This window comes from Barbus barbus (genome assembly GCF_936440315.1).
Source record: "Barbus barbus genome assembly, chromosome: 30".
In the NCBI taxonomy this organism is placed as follows: Eukaryota; Metazoa; Chordata; class Actinopteri; order Cypriniformes; family Cyprinidae; genus Barbus; species Barbus barbus.
Genome location: NC_136758.1, coordinates 1,501,859 through 1,519,481, shown reverse-complemented (window position 1 = coordinate 1,519,481; position 17,623 = coordinate 1,501,859). Strand labels below are relative to the sequence as shown.

General features: G+C 38.7%; 1 protein-coding gene across 1 annotated transcript; it reads right to left on the bottom strand.

Annotated features, from left to right (window-relative positions):
- Positions 1-1,937: 1,937 nt before the first annotated feature.
- On the bottom strand, positions 1,938-17,445 carry LOC306850324 (prospero homeobox protein 1-like). The gene is made up of 5 exons (XM_079385895.1): positions 17,294-17,445; positions 15,372-16,763; positions 12,684-12,785; positions 7,179-7,373; positions 1,938-2,692 (listed from the first exon to the last, which is right to left on the bottom strand). Exons 1-5 carry the CDS (start codon positions 17,321-17,323, stop codon positions 2,525-2,527), a joined length of 1,887 nt encoding a protein of 628 aa, XP_079242021.1. The 5' UTR covers positions 17,324-17,445; the 3' UTR covers positions 1,938-2,524.
- Positions 17,446-17,623: the final 178 nt, after the last annotated feature.

The window sequence follows — 17,623 nt, the reverse complement described above, 5'->3', positions numbered from 1 at the left end:
CCTATATGGAGGTTGAAAAAGTGTTTTTCAGTTTGTTTTTTTTGTTTTTCAGAAAATCCAAATTGGTTTAAATATATATATCCTGAGGTCTAATATGACCGAACAGAAAAGACGCAGCCCCAGCGTTCCCAACAAGCATTTTCAGGATGATTGATAGATGTTTATTATGGAAGCATATAAGTAGCAAAATTTATTTTGAAATGTAATATGTAAAATGGCAATGTATTTCTGTATTTAAATTTACATTTTCCCATACATACTGTATGTGCAACATTTAGCTCAGAATGCATTCTGAAATTCTCACTGCATTTTGCTACAATTATTATGCAGTATTATGATGAAAATGTAATCCCAATTGTCCTACCTGTAAGTCTAAATGTATTTAAGAAAAACAGCATTTAAATGATGATTTTGCTTGGACGTGTTAAACATATCTAATCAATTTGTGTAATACATTTTCATTTTCATTTTGCAACTTATAGAGTGTTAAAATATTTTTAATTTACATATTAAAACCAGTGTAGGAAATGGCAAGTGTAAATTACATAATTGAAATTTCATTTTCATTTTGCACTAAACGTTGCTCATATGTATGGACAAGTGTAAGTTTAAATACAGAAATGCATTGCTATTTTGCATATTACATTTCCCAATGAAGGCTTCCATAGTTTATTACTAGAACATCTCAAATGTAAATAACAGATAGTGAAGGCAGTTTAGTGTGAGTGAACCAGAACCAGCGAGACGCAGACGCAGACGCAGACAGACGCGCGTCAGCAGCAGTGATGAGGCGACTCGGAGGAAGAGCAGCTGTGCGGCTGGAATTCTGCAGAGGTTGCAGATCTCTGCTATGAGGTCATGGTGCACATTACTCATGAGGAGAGAATGCATTGTTGGTTTTAAGACAAGGCCGGTGCGAGAGCTCACGTGTCCTTCACAATGAATGCGGCCTTAGAAATGTGCCTTGAATTGGCCACAGGAAACAATGTCAGCAGCATACTTTCCTGCGCTGCCTTTATATCGTGGATTAGTTTCACCTTAGTGGCCTGGAATCGGGGAAAGATGATTTCAATGGAGTTTGCGCACTTACATGCGGGGCGTCCAGTTAGCAGACCAGGAAAACAAGGGTAAAGGAGGCCTAGTTCATCCAAAAATGGAAACTGTGTCATTGTGCCAAACACGCATGCTGCTGTTTGATGTGTAAAACACAGAATCTTCACGCAGCTCTTTCTCATTCAGCCAGAGTGACCACGACCGTCCAGCTCTAAAGCACACGCTCTACAATGGGTGTGTTTACATGCGCTGATTTTACTCAGTTGGAATGAATCCAATCCGTTCGCAGATTCCAAAAGCACTGTTTAGATCTGCCCTAAACCTTACAACCTAATTCAAATTGTGCAATACATCTATTGAGAGAGAAAGTAGCTGCAATTTTGTCTTGTTGACATCTAAAATATCAGAAAATACACATTAGAATCAGAAAAGCTTTGTATTTATACACTGCGCATGTGCACAGTGTAGGTTTGAAAATGATTAATAAAGCAGTCAGATTCAAAGGTTTATATGACTAATATTTTCCTTTTTAATATCTACACCACCTATTTCAATCTGATTGAAATTTGGTTTGGATCAAGCTCAACTGACAATCATTAGAGGCGTTTTACATGAAGATTTGTCAGTCTGAGTGAGCGGTCAGTCCGATTATTTACAGATTATTAGTCTGCAGTGAACCATTTCTTAATCTGAATCTTTTTGCATTTCTTTTTGTTACATATTTACATTTCTTGCACGGAAAAACAGCATACAGATTTGGATTGTGATAAGAGTGAGGAAATAATGACAGAATTTTCTTTTCTTTTCTTTTATTTTTTTGTGTGAATTATTTCTTTATGTTTAAAGAAAGTAAATATATCTGAACCATAAAAAACATACAATATAAAACTGCTACAATATGATTCTTTTATTAAATGGAAAACCACACACTGCTATATAATGATAAACAGCAAACTAATGTACATGATAAATAAGTATATCGTCAAAATTTGAGGGAACTGCTTCTACATGCAGTATTATGTTTTTATCTGTAAACGTCAATATTTCACCTATTATACAGCTAAATTATACTTATTTACACCTTTTTTTAAATAATTGTTACAGATGTTTCATGTGACACCCCACATCAAAAACTCAACAGACAAATCCACATTAAAACACAAATCATAACTGCTTTTCATAACTAGGAACATCTGAACATAAAACACAGCATACATTATCTACAGTGGCATTATGAAATCAAAATATATTACATTAAAACCCAAACTATTAATAAACACGCCTATTCCACAAACAACATGAAACAAACCTGCTGGCGTATACTCACATTTCAGTCAACAGCAAAATACCTTTAGATTTTTCATAAAAATCTGACCATTCACTTATAAAAAGAAACATTTATGATTGATGCTTATGATAAATAAACAGTGTGTGTCCACACATGAAGCATCCTGTAGGTGGCGCTCTCTGCTTACAGGTAGGAAGGTGATTTGAAATCCTCGGGAACGTCGCTGTCCAGTTTGCAGATGACCTTGTAGATGGCTTTCTTCCAGGAGGGGTCCGAGTCTTTGGAGAGAGAGACGGCACTAAAGAACTCCTGAAGAGTGAATTCAGCGACCTCCAGGAACCTGTCTGGAACCTGATGGACATTTACAGCACACATCAATTACTGAAGCACTACATACAGCCATAATTAGTGCTGTTAATCCTCACTAGTACTAGCACTGATAGTGACGTGATGAAATATCTAGCAGCGAGTGTGTAAGAGCAGCGTTTGAGCTCCAGACGTGTGTGATTCCTCAGATCACGTGTGTTGATGAGGAGAGTCTGCTGATACTGCACTAAGTGATCAGACACACCATTTTCACCAGAAAACAGCTCAATAACACCTCACAGATGCACATTGAAGGAGGAACCTGAGTCACTTCTACAAACCAGAAGATCACAGAGACACAAGGCCAGAAACAGAGCACCTAACAACCACCCAGAACACCTTAGCAACCACCTAGAACACCCTAGCAACCACCTAACAACCACCCAGAAAACCTTAGCAACCACCTCACAACCACCCAGAACACCCTAGCAACCACCTAACAGTCACCCAGAATGCCTTAGTGACCACCTAACAGCAAACCCAGAACACACTAGCATAAAAAGTACCCAGAATACCTTAGCAACCACTTAGCAACACCTTTTACCTCCCAGAATACCCTAGCAATGACCTAAAATGCAGAACAGACTAGCATAGAAACCACCTATCAACACCTTAGTAACCACCTAGAATACCCTAGCAACCACCTAACAACCACCCAAAATGCCTTAGCAACCACCTAACAGCAAACCCAGAAAATACTAAAATAGAAACCACCCAGAACACCTTAGCAACCACTGAGAAACACTTCAGTTGCCACCCAGAATACCCTAACAATGACCTAAAATGCCGAACAGACTAGCCTAGAAACCAATGCCTTAGCAACCACCCATAACATCTATGCAAGCACCTAGCAACCACCTAACAACCAAACAGAACACCCTATCAGCCACATAAACTGCCTAAGCCCAGAACACACCAGCTTAGAAATATCCTAACAATGGCTTAACAACCACCCAGAACATCCTAAAATGTCTTTGAAACTACCCAGAACACTCTAGCCCAAAAACACATAACAATGTCTTAGCAATTATCCAAAATACCCTAGCAACAACCTAAAATGCCTTAGCAACCATCCAAAACGCACTAGTCTTGAAGCCACCTAACAACACTTTAGCACCTACCCAAAATGCCCTAGCAACCAAACCTAGGACTTGAGTCACATGACTTGGACTTGACTTGGACTCGAGTCCCAAATTTGAGGACTTGTGACTTGACTCAACATATTCAAAGACTTGTGACTCGACCTTGACTACACTGACTTGATACTTGACTTGGACTTGAGCCCTGTGGCCTGGAAAAGTCTTTATGCCCTACCTTCTAAAAAAAAAAAAAAAACTGGCACTGAGCCAGAGAGGGACTCACTCAGTGAGTGCTTGTTGGTGTTTTCAACCATATAATGTGTAGGCTATTTAATGTTTTAGACTTGTAATATAAACATAATCACTATAAGCCATGTATAAGAAGAAATAATTTGTTAGTATCAATATTTGTTGAAGAAATAGCCTATATAAGAACATAAAATAATAAAGAGCTATAAGAAAACACATCCACTCCGTCTTTCAAACCCATTCACTGATGGTTTCTTATTTTTATTTAACATTTGTATACATTATAACTATACAACCGCCTACCAACAAAAAAGCCTACCAACAACCTAAAATGCTTCAACAACCACCCAGAACACATTAGTTTAGAAACCACCTAACTATGCATTAGCTATCACTCAGAATGCCCTGGCAACCACCCAGAATACCCTAGCAACAGCCTAACAAACACCCAGAGCACACTAGTCTAGTAACCACATAACAATGCCTTAGGAATTAATCAGAACACCCTAGCAACAATAAACTAACCTAGAAACCACCCAACAACACCTTAGTAACCACCTAGAATGCCCTAGCAACCAGCTAACAACCTCCCAGAACACACTAACATAGAAACCACCTAACAGCACCTTAGTAACCACATAGAAAGCCCTAGCAACCACCTAACATCCACCCAGAGCACTAGACTAAAAACCACCTAACAACACCTTAGTAACCAGCTAGAATGCCCTAGCAACCACCTAAAAACCAGTCTGATCACACTAGTCTAGTAACCACATAACAATGCCTTAGCAACCATCCAAACCACACTAGTCTTGAAGCCAGCTAACAACAACATAGTAACCACCCAGAATGCCCTGACAACCACCCAAAAGCAGCATGCAAGCACCTAGCCATCACCCAGAAAACCCTAACAACAACCTAAAATGCTTTAACATCCACCCAGAATACATTAGTTTTGAAACCACCTAACTATGCATTAGCAATCACTCAGGCAACCTAAAATGCCCTAGCAACCACCTAACAACCACTCAAACACACTAACCTAGAAACCGCCTAACAACATCTTAGTAACCACCTAGAATGCCCTAGCAACCACCTAACAACCACTCAAATACACTAACCTAGAAACTGCCTAACAACACCTTAGTAACCACCTGGAATGCCCTAACAACCACCCAGACATACTAGAGACACCTAACAACACCTGTGATGGCAAGTTTGCCCGGTCAAGTCGTAATGGCCCTGTGTAACTGCAGCTCAGCCTCAGTGACTGAGGTCAGTTTTGGAATCCGTGCATTTCTCTCCAGCGACTGATAGAGTATGCCGATGTGAAGCATCACGCATGCTTACTGCCTGAGTCGCAGCATCTTTAACGCTCTCGTTTAAAGCGCAACGCTTCTTTGTTCACAGTGGCAAAAAAGCAAATGCAGTGTCAGAACCAATAGGAGAGCGCTGTGGATGGACGCTTTGATTTTTTGCAGCCTGTTGCTTCGAACTTAACTGCTCGGAAAATGCATGAAAGGACCTGGTTCCCATCGCAGGAATTCAGGCAGCGCTTCACACCCTTTGAAGGACGCGGCTCGGGTGTGAGAGTGGATCTATCCGCTGGCATTATTTCCCCAAGAGTAGCTGCGCTCACTGTTGACACGTTTGTGTCTCGTGCATCTCCAGACACAAAAGCGGGGCCTGGGAAAGGAATGTCTTGGTGCTGAGGTAAAGACAACTGTCTCCGCTCGTTCCCATCGGCCGGCCCGCCACTCTTGGGATTTCTGGCTTCTTTCGCATCAGTAGCAATCCAAACGGCATTCAGGCGTGGCCTGGCCGTAATCTCAAGTTGTTTTAGCAGATGCTGCAGCTTCCTCTTCCCACAGTTTGATGCAGCAGTGCCGGGCTCTGGGATAATGGGGATCTGCGGCCGGCCAGCTACAGGTGCGGCTCCACACATAGGTCAGACCGAGGACAGCTGGCCAGTCCGGGCTGATTTATGCTAGATTACCAGCTAAAATTCATCATTATATGAAGCTGGTTGAGAAGCCTTGCTGGGATCACCAACACAACAGCATGCCATGCTCCAGATCAGCATTCTTGACTTTTTCATGTTCATTTAAGCAACCAGGTTCAGTACGAGTTTAGCTCAATTGACAGCATTTATGGTTAATGTTGATTACTACAGTGAAAGTTTGGCTCATGCATACTTTTTTTAAAAAGCAAAAATCTATTTACAGTGATGTACTAACAATTAAAGTAAAAGAGGCAAATATGTAAACATCAATATCCAGCTTATTTTTCCTGTAACAACCATTTGTAAATTTTATGGGTCTAGCTTCCAGTGTCATCCGCGTCCAGCTATTTTTACCTGTACAAAACAGCTTGTTTTGCTGCTTTATATTGCAAATTGGTTTGTCTTACCATATTATTGTAATGTATTATCTTTATTATGAACACACTGGTTTGTAGTGCAAACAGTTTTACAGTTTGTTATTCTTCTCGTTATTTCAGCGGCTAATGAACCGGAAGTCTCGCACATTCACAGAAAATGGCTTACTTCCACATTGAAAAATGGGTGGATAGTCAATATTTATTATATAGCCACAAAATCCACAAAGTATATATTGTTTTAGTGTGAAAAAATAATTTACTAACCATTTCTGTAAAGTTATAGCCAGTTTTACTACTATACGACTACTTAATGCCGTAAACCCTAAAATAACCATGAAAATTATGATTTAAACAGCTTTAAGCACAGATTTTAACAGAATAATTCATTTTTAAATAATTAATGTGTGCTTTTTAAAAGCTAAACTCAGTTTACAGTGTTACTTGTAACCTCAGTTTCTTCTCTTTTTTTTAAGAAATAATCAACATTATATCACAAATGCTGTCTGAACTTTACTAGTACCAGAATATTCCATTAATTCAGATAATTTGATCATGCCAAGACTGTAATTCTCTCAGCTGTTTAACACATCTTACCATGTTGACATCCATTCCACAGAAAGTCAAGGCAGTATATGCAGATTTTGACTGGGCCTGCCTACTTAGTTCTAGCAAATGTGAATTATTATATACATATATATATATATATATATATATGCCATTAACTATTTGCTCTGATATGGCGACTCGTGTAGAGGTGTAAGTACCTGGAAGTCGTTGGCTTTGTTGTAGTGCATGTTGAGGGCACGGAAGAGCTCGGACTCTCTGGTGACGGAGATGTCTTTCACATCATTAATGCCGTCTATGATGGCCTGACGAGCGAACTTCTCCATCTGGATGTAGTAGAACTCTCTGAAGTTACTGAACCACTTGATCAGCTGCGACGTGATGCAGCGATTGAACTGAAAACAGGGAAATATTAGAAAATACAAGTGTCAGATGAACGTTAATGTTAAAGAACAACAAAAACACCATCCATATGTTGATTCATACAGTCAAACCAAACATTATTCAGATACCAGATATACTTTTTGATATTTTTTTACTAGTGGGTGCAGGACACTATAGTTAATTTATGTAAGTGAGGATAGCAAAATAAAGTGAACTGTGACATGTACCCAAAAATTCTTCATACAGTGGACTAGCAGTAACATTTGGGACCAAAAATGATTCAGACACTTTGACCTGAGCATGCTTTGCTGAAGCGTTTTTTCTGTATTTGCTAATGCGACCTTTTTCCTCCACAGACTGAACAAAATGAAGCATTGCTTGGTGATTGGTTGAGCTAAATTGGTTTTATCTAATTGTGTTCTTAAATTTAACATCTGACAGCTATTCAACCTTTCTATCAAAGTTATCTGACTTTATCAAGATCAGTTTGTTCTGACACAGTTTAACTCTGAGTTCTTATCATATTTTATTACCATTTTCAAAAGAGAATAGAGAATAAGCTGTGATAATGTGAGAAATGTTGAAGTTGTCTGATTAAATTTTGGTTTGAAGCTCATAACTGAGCAATTGGTGCAGAAATAATACAGAACACCTCAGCAACACCTTGGCAACTGCCAACAACAACCTAGTGGTGCTAAAAAAGTAAATGTTATTATTCTTATTCTGGCAATTATGCTGTAAAGCGTTTGCTTTCTAAACTATTTTCAGCAACACGGTCTGTTTAATCAGCTGTAGTCTTTCCCAGCCGATGTCTTGCACTTAGAATAACATCTATCCAAACAGCAGACGAAACTCTGTCTTCACATTAGCCCTGTTATTATAACTGCTCATCCGATAACAGAGGGGCAAAAAGAGCTAAAACCTGCCCAAGGGCTCAAAGACGCTTCTTCAGCGCAGAGTGTGAGAAACAGCAGAGCGCGAGATGTCCTTCTGAGTGACTTCGGCTGACGGGAATGGAATCGGACACTGGGATTATCCCAGGCTTTGTCTGCTGTGTCTTCCCACAGAAGGGTCGGCCGTGACTCTCCTCACTGATCTCAGGGTTCAGGAGAGCCCGGGCCACACCGGAGACCAGTGTCCACAGACCTCCTCATCTGTCTTCTCCAGTGATCTTGATTTGCTGATTTCAGCATTATTTGTGTATCATTTGCTTCCTTAAACATCATGGATTTGTATCATACTATACTTTTGTGCTACACTGTTGTGCACTAGAGACATGGTGGCCAAAATGATTAGAACACTAGTATTTTCAGCAGCTAAAACATGGTTTTAAGTCAGTTATTTCTGTCTTTTGCTGTAGTGTGTCAGTACGAAATATCAGTTTACATTTCCCAACGTGCATTTTGCCATTAATTTAATAATAATCCAGTGAGATCTTTCTCTGAGAACAGCCAGTGCAGGGATCTGATCTGATCATCATTCAGTCTGTCTGGAGTGACATGAAGAAACACAGATTCTGTGATAATAACAGCTTTTACAGTATAACGCAGGATTTCATGGAATTTGGCAAATAAAAATACACTTAGTCAAATGACGATATAGTGTCATTTGTGAATATTGACTAGTGTTTGTGAATATTGAACTGCTGTGTAAATGTGAATCTGCATGTTGTGCGTGTCTCGGTTTGCTCTACACGCACTAAAGCACATGTGATGCTTGTCTGCGTCTCACTATATGAACACATTAACTTCATCATCATCATCACTTCACTAGCACTTCACCGTTTCATTTGAGAAAACTATCATCAGATACACACAGAAACTCAAAGCTCTTCATGACCAAAATAAATGTTCAGTTTAATTACTATTGTACAGTAGAATGTACTTCTCAAAGTACACTTTGATTTATTTCAAAGCTGTAAATAAAATATTATTGAGGTATATTTAACAAGAAAATGCTATTTCAGTCTTTTTGCTTCAAAAATAAATGTTTAATTTGTTTAATGTGTTAGTTGCCATTTCCTTGTACTGAAATTGCTTGTGAAATTTTCTAGCAATTTCTGAGTGACATTATTTTCTACACCAATTATTTTCAGTATAATAATAATAATAAAATTATTAAAGGTTTATTTTAAGGAATATCACAATTTCTCTTCCCCATTTTAATTTTAACAGTAAAATGTTTAAGAATTTTAATTTTATTAAATTTTTAACCACCAATATTTATACCACCATTAATAATTAATTAATTAATTAATTAATAATAATAAAAAATAGTTGCATATAATCACAAAGAAGTTAATAATCAATTACGAATGATTAATTTGTTATAGTTTTATAAATTCAATTAAGTAGACATACTTTTTAAAATGAACGAGTATTTAGAGTAAAGAGTATAATAGTGTTTAATTAAACCATTACATTGGAATCCAGAAAAATGAAAACAGAAAACACAGAGTTTGGGAAATATAAATAATATAACAGAAAATATAACAGAATTTGTCGCATCTCATTACTAACTACTGAAATAACTAACCCTTCACGAAACACCACCTTCAAAACCTTACTGAGCAATTATCAGACGAGCTCATTTCTAATGTTAGGACCTGCATGTTTTTGAGTTTGCCTACGACTGTTCATCATCTGTGTTATTGTACCACTCAATTCTGGAAAGGCATATATGAAACATATTAATAATATCTGATTTGTTTTAATTATCTGTAAAACATTGTTGCTGGAGAAAAAAGAACCCAGAGAGAATTTCCAAATCTTTAAATGAGTTTTAAAGGGGTCATATGATGCGATTTCTAGTTTTTCTTTCTCTTTGGAGCGCTACAAGCTGTTTGTGCATAGATAAGATCTGTAAAGTTGCAAAGACTAAAGTCTCAAACCCAAAGAGATATTCTTTATAAAAGTTAAGACTTGACCACGCCCTCCTAAAACGACTCGTCTACGTCACGGTGTGAGAAGATTTGCAAAACACCGCCCAAATGTATACGCAAAGAAAGAAGGCATAACTATTATTCTGTCTGTAGTATTGTTGCTGCCGCCGGCGCCATGTCCTGGAGACGCTGTGTTTCGTTGTGAAAGAGAAACTACTTTGTTTGGGCTTCCAAAAGAGGACACAACTAGAAATCAGTGGTTAAGTTGTGTTTACAACACTGTTCCAGAACAGTTCAACCCAAATATTAGAGTGTGTGCAGCGCATTTTACACAGGATTATTTCCTGAACCTGGAAGCTACAATGTTGGCTTGCACAAAGGCTGTTTCTATAAAGTGGGGCAATTCCAGCGTCACAAGGACAGTCTGATGCTTCTGACTCACAGCCTGTAAGTACGTTTCTATATTTAAAGAATTTGCTACTGACGATTCAAACGTGAGTTTTGAGCAGTGTAGAGTAGTGTTTGTTTGGTGTTTCTACGATCACAAATGCAGACATGGTGTTATGTTTAGGCGGCGCGGCGCAATGCATAAAAAGACCGTACGAGTCGTTATAATCAGTAATTATGTCCCCGCTGGATGCAACAAATGTCTCGTTTATAATGGGTTTTATTGTTTTTGTGTTGTCGCACCGGGACACGGCATCACAATATGGTGAGGGGTGGAACATTTCCCTCTCACGCTTGAGGTATTCGGCCAATCACAACGCACCGGCTAGCTGGCCAATCAGAGCACACCTTGCTTCTCAGAACGATGAGCTTTGGAAAAATCAAATGTGTTTTTTGAACCTCGAACCACGTAAACACATTGCATTACACCAAATACACAATATAATGTTTTAATTGGTTTCATATAAAAGTCTAGTAGTTTTACTGTGCTTCATAAAAAGATTTCTCTTACAGGCTTCATCAGTATTTCACGTTCAGACGTACGTAGGTTTTCTCAAGCTCAGTAATTCAGTCACAACCACACACTGATTTTCCTCACACCAAATTATCGCTATGATGTGGTTTAGTGAGATTTACTGTCTAAATTAATTTACTAGTAACTCAGGTCACTTTCAAAAATGAAAATTTGTACAAATTTAAGTTTCTTCAATTATGTGCAATTTATTGAAAGACACAGAAACTAAGTGAATCATAATGCTATATAATATATAATGTAGCTCTTAAGGCTTTGGCTTAGGGTTAGTAATTATAAATAATTAATGGTACATAACAAGTACACATTTAAGATATTTGGATGATAGTTCTGCCATTTTTTAATCACTAATCTAATACTGGAGAGATGCCTCAGTGTCTATGCTGGTCACGGCACTAGTAGTTTAAAGTTAATGTATTTAAAAAAAAAAGCTGAAAAGTTTGTTGTTGTTTTTTTATCAAGCACAGTGTTTCCTGACACTGGGCCTTAAACTGACTCTATATTCATCAGGGAGTCATGAAATAACACGCAAGCGCTCAGTTGCACCAGATTGTTCCTGTTGTGTCGACTCATCACAACACCTGCCTCAGGACACGTTACACACTCACAGGATATGTGTGTTGTTGTAGGGCCTATCCTGCCCTCAGTATCCGCGGCTCAGCGCTCTGCTATTGTGTGTGCTGAAAGCTGGCGAGCTGAAGGGTTAACGCTGAATAGAGGAGGTTGTGCTCCTCTCCGCCGCCTCTTTTGTCTCCTTTTGCTGACTTGAGAAACTCCTCTTTTAACTTTGTCAAAGTTAAACCAGCAATTCAGGAATTGCCACCCCAACATTCAGGAATATTTGCTCAAGCGCCTACATTTGTGTTCATTTTCCGTATTCTTGCCAAAGCAACAGAATGCATATTTCTGAATTCACACGTAAACAATCCGTTACGATTCAATGTGATTTCCAGAGCAAAACTCGAATTAATGCGTAACTGGGTAAATATGATCTTATTTATTGTTCTTAAATAATAATAATATTTAATTATTTTCAAATATTATTTATCCTTATAATCAGCTAGACATTAAAACATTTTTTGATTTGACTCCTGATTGTAACTGTTTATTAGGATAAAAAATATTTGTAAATAATAATAAAAAGAAATATTACAAAATTATTAATATTATTTAAGCATAGTAAATATGAATTAAATAATACAATTAGAATATTTCTCATATTAAACAGATTGCCCTATTCAAAGATTTTTTTAAATACAGTTTTGCTCTAAAGATCCCTTTGAATCACAATGGATTGTTTACATTCGAATTCAACATTAACACAAAATTAGATGGCAATTCATGAAGATACATGAGGTTTAAAATTATCTCAAATAAACAGGCCTATAATTGGCCTAACTGTGTATGAATCAACATTAACAGAGGCATTACTGAAGCATAATCTGGTAAAACATGACATACCTTGACATCAGGGAAAAAGTTCTTGAGCAGATTGGAGCTCGGGTAGCGTGTGTAGAAGAACATCAGCTTGGCTTTCTTCAAATGGTTTGGGGTCAGACCTTCCTGAATGTGAGGAGAGTTAAGGCCTCAAAAACCTCACCATAAACGCTTTTCTTTGAAGATCTGGCAAACATGACACAGCGATCAAAGCCGGCTTACCTTTCATGTATAAATGAACTCACAGAGCTCAGTTCACGTGCATTTTTAACAATCAAACAGCATTAACACGTCCCCAAACAAATAAGCATCATGTCCTATTCATCGGTCCAAATGAACGAACAGCTGAACAGCTCTGCATTGACCAGAGAGTCGATTAAGACACGACAGCATGCGCTAACTAGAAAAAACGGCAAACAAATTAGATTAAGGTCTTCAATTAGTTTGCTCCGTGTATCTGCCCGCAGTAATTGCTTCGCTTGAAACACAGAGATGACATTTTCTCGGCGAGGATGCATGGAGAGGATCAGCTTACGGCCTTTATGTTCGAAGAGACGAGTTTCTTTCTTAAAGTTCACAAGCAAATAACACTGGAAAGCTTCTCTACATGCAAAGTTGCTTCTTAATGAAGCACAAGCCGCTGCTGTTATTAACCCATCGTTTTGAATGAGACCATTGCTGTTCTGCCTCAAAAAGAGCGTATTATATAAATCTAATGATGTTTAAAAGCAAGCTTTCTGCATGCTGCGATATCGTCACACATGGTGATGGTGTATAATGACGGCTGAGAGCTTGCTTTTCACAAACAACCAAAAGTGACCTCTCTCATCCACTCCAATCACATTGAGAGTGCAGAAACATAGTCTGCACCTTTTCAAGTCTGAGCGGGGAAAAAATCAGAGAATTTCCAGAAGAGAAACTGTTGCTTTTTCTGCCTTTGAAAATTGGCTTTTGTTCCTAACAATTCTTATCAAAGCCTTGTATTCCTTTTTATTTGTCTTTTCCTGGACTTAAAGTCATTACTGAGCCCAGATTAAAGAAGATGCTACAATTTTCTTTGGGGTTACCGAGATCAAAGCAAAAATTCTCCTTGAAGTCTGCGTTAGTGGAACTGCTCACCGCTGCACTCAATTCAACGATTGTTGCCCGGCTCGAGAGCTGGTCGTTTGTTCAGCAATATCTCAATGTTAACTACTATATATTAAAGAAAAACAGTCAACTAAACAAAGAGGGGGATGTTTCAAAAGCAGCTGAAGCTAAACAAAGAACATAATCCACAGAAAAAGAGCCTTCCTGTGACTCCTGAAACACATTTGTTGTGCATTCACATGCAAAAAAATCTTTGCATTACTGTAGCTATAACACAGAAAAATCACTGAATGAAGATTAAATAAATGCCTTTGAGAAGTTTCTCCTCGTGTTTCTGATGAAAAGGGATCTGGACAGTGTTTGCCAGGATATTAAAGACACTTCCACACTCATTTTATAACTCTATAATCACACTGCATGACCCATTTGTGTCTGTTTTCTTGGAAACACTTAGCATTAGTGAACAATACTTCTACAGCATTTATTCATCTTAGTTAATGTCAATTTTGAGATGTTGGATGTGTTAGCAAACAAACAATCAATGCATGTATTTCTATTTGCTTGCATTAACCGATATTAATAAATCCTTTACAAATATTTTGTTCAATGTTAGTTAGTTAGTTAATGCATTAACTAACCTGTAAAGTGGTATACCATTTTATTTTTTACAAACGAATTTCAGGATAAATATCTGAGGGAAAAAAACATACTTCAAAAAAACTAAGAACTCTTATGAGATATGAAAGAGCAACCTCTGAGCAATACAATTTTCCTCTTGTACTTTCAATTTAGCTGAATAGTTTTTGACATTTTCTGTGGTGTTTTGGTATTAAAGGGACAGTTCACCCTAATACATGACTTTCTTTCTTCTGAGCAATGCCAAAGAGATTATATTTATTAAGATATTATTATGATATTCTAAAATATTACTTCCACTCTGTAGACTAAAAAAACACTGAAACTTTTCTCGTATTAGCCTCTTCTATGTTACTCAGAAGGAAAAAACGTCACACTATAGTTTGGAGGCCATTTCTCACTATTAGCTATCTATAAACTATTACTTTTGCCTCAATAAACTGCTTATTAATAATAGCTAGTAAGGTAGCTTAGGTAAGGGATCTAAAATATGGTCATGCAGAATAAGGCATTAAAATGTGCTTTATACAGTAAGTAATAATAAACAGCCAATATGTTAGTAATATGTGACCCTGAACCACAAAACTAGTCATTTTATACATTTTATATGTTTTATACAGATTCAGTTGAGAAAATCTCCTTTAAAGTTGTTCAAATTAAGTTCTTAGCAATGCATATTACTAATCAAAAATGAAGTTTTTATATATTTATGGTAGGATATTTACAAAATATCTTCATGGAACATGATCTTTACTTAATATCCTAAATATTTTTGTCATAAAAGAGAAATCGTTGGCTATTGCTACAAATATACCCATGACTGGTTTTGTCTCCAAGGACACGTTCTAATAAGCAGCTAGTTAATCATGAGAACTGGACCATTAAATAAAGTGTCTCTAGAAAAATCCTACAGGTTTGGAACCACGTGAGTAAATAATGACAGAATGATCATTTCTGGATGCAATATCCCTCTAAAGTGCTAGAGACGGAGCGGTTAAAGGATATATTGAGCGACATGAAGGAGCTCCTCTCAGCCATGCTCTGCAGGTCTCCACACTCCATCTTGACGTGAGGCAGGCAGAGCGCGTCCATCGACACCAGTCCAGTCTGGTGCTGACCCAGATGCACCGAGCTCACCTTGGACCTCATGGCCACGCTCTCCCACGGACGCTCCATGGAGTCCGGCGAGGACCTCTCCAGACACGGCAGCGCAGAGAAGGTGGAGTGAGGGCCGTACTTCAGCAGGTGCTCCAGGATCTGGCTGTCGTGCAGAGGAGGGCCGCCGTAGCCCATGAAAGGTGTCTGGTGCAGCGGGAAAGGTCTCTTCACAGCCTGGCTCAGGGAAGGTTTGCGGACCACCAGGGACAAGGCTTCGGTCTGGTGCTCCGGGCCGGCGCTCTCAAAGCAATGCCTGCTTTTAATGTTTTCCTCAGAATCCGACAGATCCGAAGGAGAATCCTCTGGGATCCGCTTCTCGGTTTCTGAGCAGTCTGGACTGTGACATGGAGATGACTGATTTAGAAGAGTCGTGGAGAGCTTCTTGAAGACCACATCGATGCTTTCGCTCACAGTCCTGGTCAGCTCGCATTTAAGAGTCTCTTTGAGGTTCTTCATCGCCCTGTCGGAGCCGAAACCTCCGGATTCCACTTTGACTTGATCTTTGTATCCGCCGTCCAGCCTCAAACTCGAGTGCTCTGACCTCGCATCCTCGTTCTCCGAGTAATTCTGGTCGTGCACGTGTGAGATCTTCTCCTGGAGCTGATGCAGGAGACGCTGCATGCTTTGGAGCTGCTCCTTGAGTTTGTGGCACTCCTCGTCTTTGCTGTTTTTTGAGCTGGACTGACTGGGTTCCTGGTGCTGGGGGAGCCTCTGCTTGCGTTTGTTCTCCTTCAGGAGGTCTCTTCTACAGCGGACGGCTTCGCACTCGCTCTCTGCTTCTCCGCTGGCGTTGGGCGAAGCAGCCATGCCTCGTATGATGTTCTCCACGCGGGCGCGTTTGGCTTGGAGGTGCTCGCTCACAGACAGATCCTCGTCTTTGAAGGACATTCTGCTCTGGTCCTCTTGAGCAAAATCATCGGTGCTGTTGGACTCGGGATCGACCCTGCTGGTGTTTGCGGAGGGCAGGTACAGGAGGTTGTTGTCCAGGGAGGTCAGTTTGTTGTGAATGGTTTTACGCAGGAGGTGAGATATGATGGAGCTGCTGTGGTAGGACGCCAGAGGCTCGTCAAACGCACTTCTGCGGAAACAAGAGAGCAAGTGCTCGGCTTTGCTGCCATCCATGCTTTGTTCAGACGGGCTCAGGTTCATGTTTTTCTCAGGCTGCAGTTCTTGTATTTTCTGTACACAATAATGAGCCTCAGAAATGGGTGATCTGTAGTACTTTGTAAAAAAAAAAGAAATAAATTAGGCATTACAATAACTGTGCATTAAGCCCTCGTATGTAACTCATACATTACCTAAACAGTACACTCTTACCCATAAATGTAATAAATGAAATAAATTACATTAGAATATCATTGCATTGAGATTACTCTGCATTATTATAAACTGTATTAAACTCATCCATAAATGTATGCAAGATCAATGGTGAACAAACAAATTTCATATTCATATAAACATATATTCCTATTCATTCAGTGTTTTAAAATAATTACGTTTAACTTTTTTGAGATTTCAAAAGAAAAAAACAAGTAATATTAAAAATACAGAAGCAAAAAAAACTAAATGTATTTTTATATATATTTAAAGAAACACGAATTCATTTGTTTTCAATTAAAGCTTCTTCTTGTGACATGAGTACACTTTTTTCTAATGCTGTCTGTATATTGATACTGAATATATATCTATATGCTTTCGCACTCTCTTTTAACGTGAATGTTCAATGCAAACAGAATATGAAACATACTTACATATTTGAGTACATGTCTTCTGTCTGTCATTTCACATGAATATACTTTTCATATTAGTATTATAATGAAGATTTCTTTCTGAAAGAGAAACTCCAGGAGATGCTGAGAGCTTACCTGTTGCTCTGGAGACGCTTGACTGACAGACGCAGTGTGTGCTCGGCGCGCGCTCTCGGCTCACTCCAGTCAGGTGGGCGTGGCCAGAGCCGCCCTGAATCAACAGACCAGCCAATCAGAAGCGGCACAAGAACTATAAAGAGCTCCTTATTTTAAAGTCGGTTCGTGAATTTTACTTTGAACCTTTCGCTTTTGGTGAATTTCATATACAGAAAA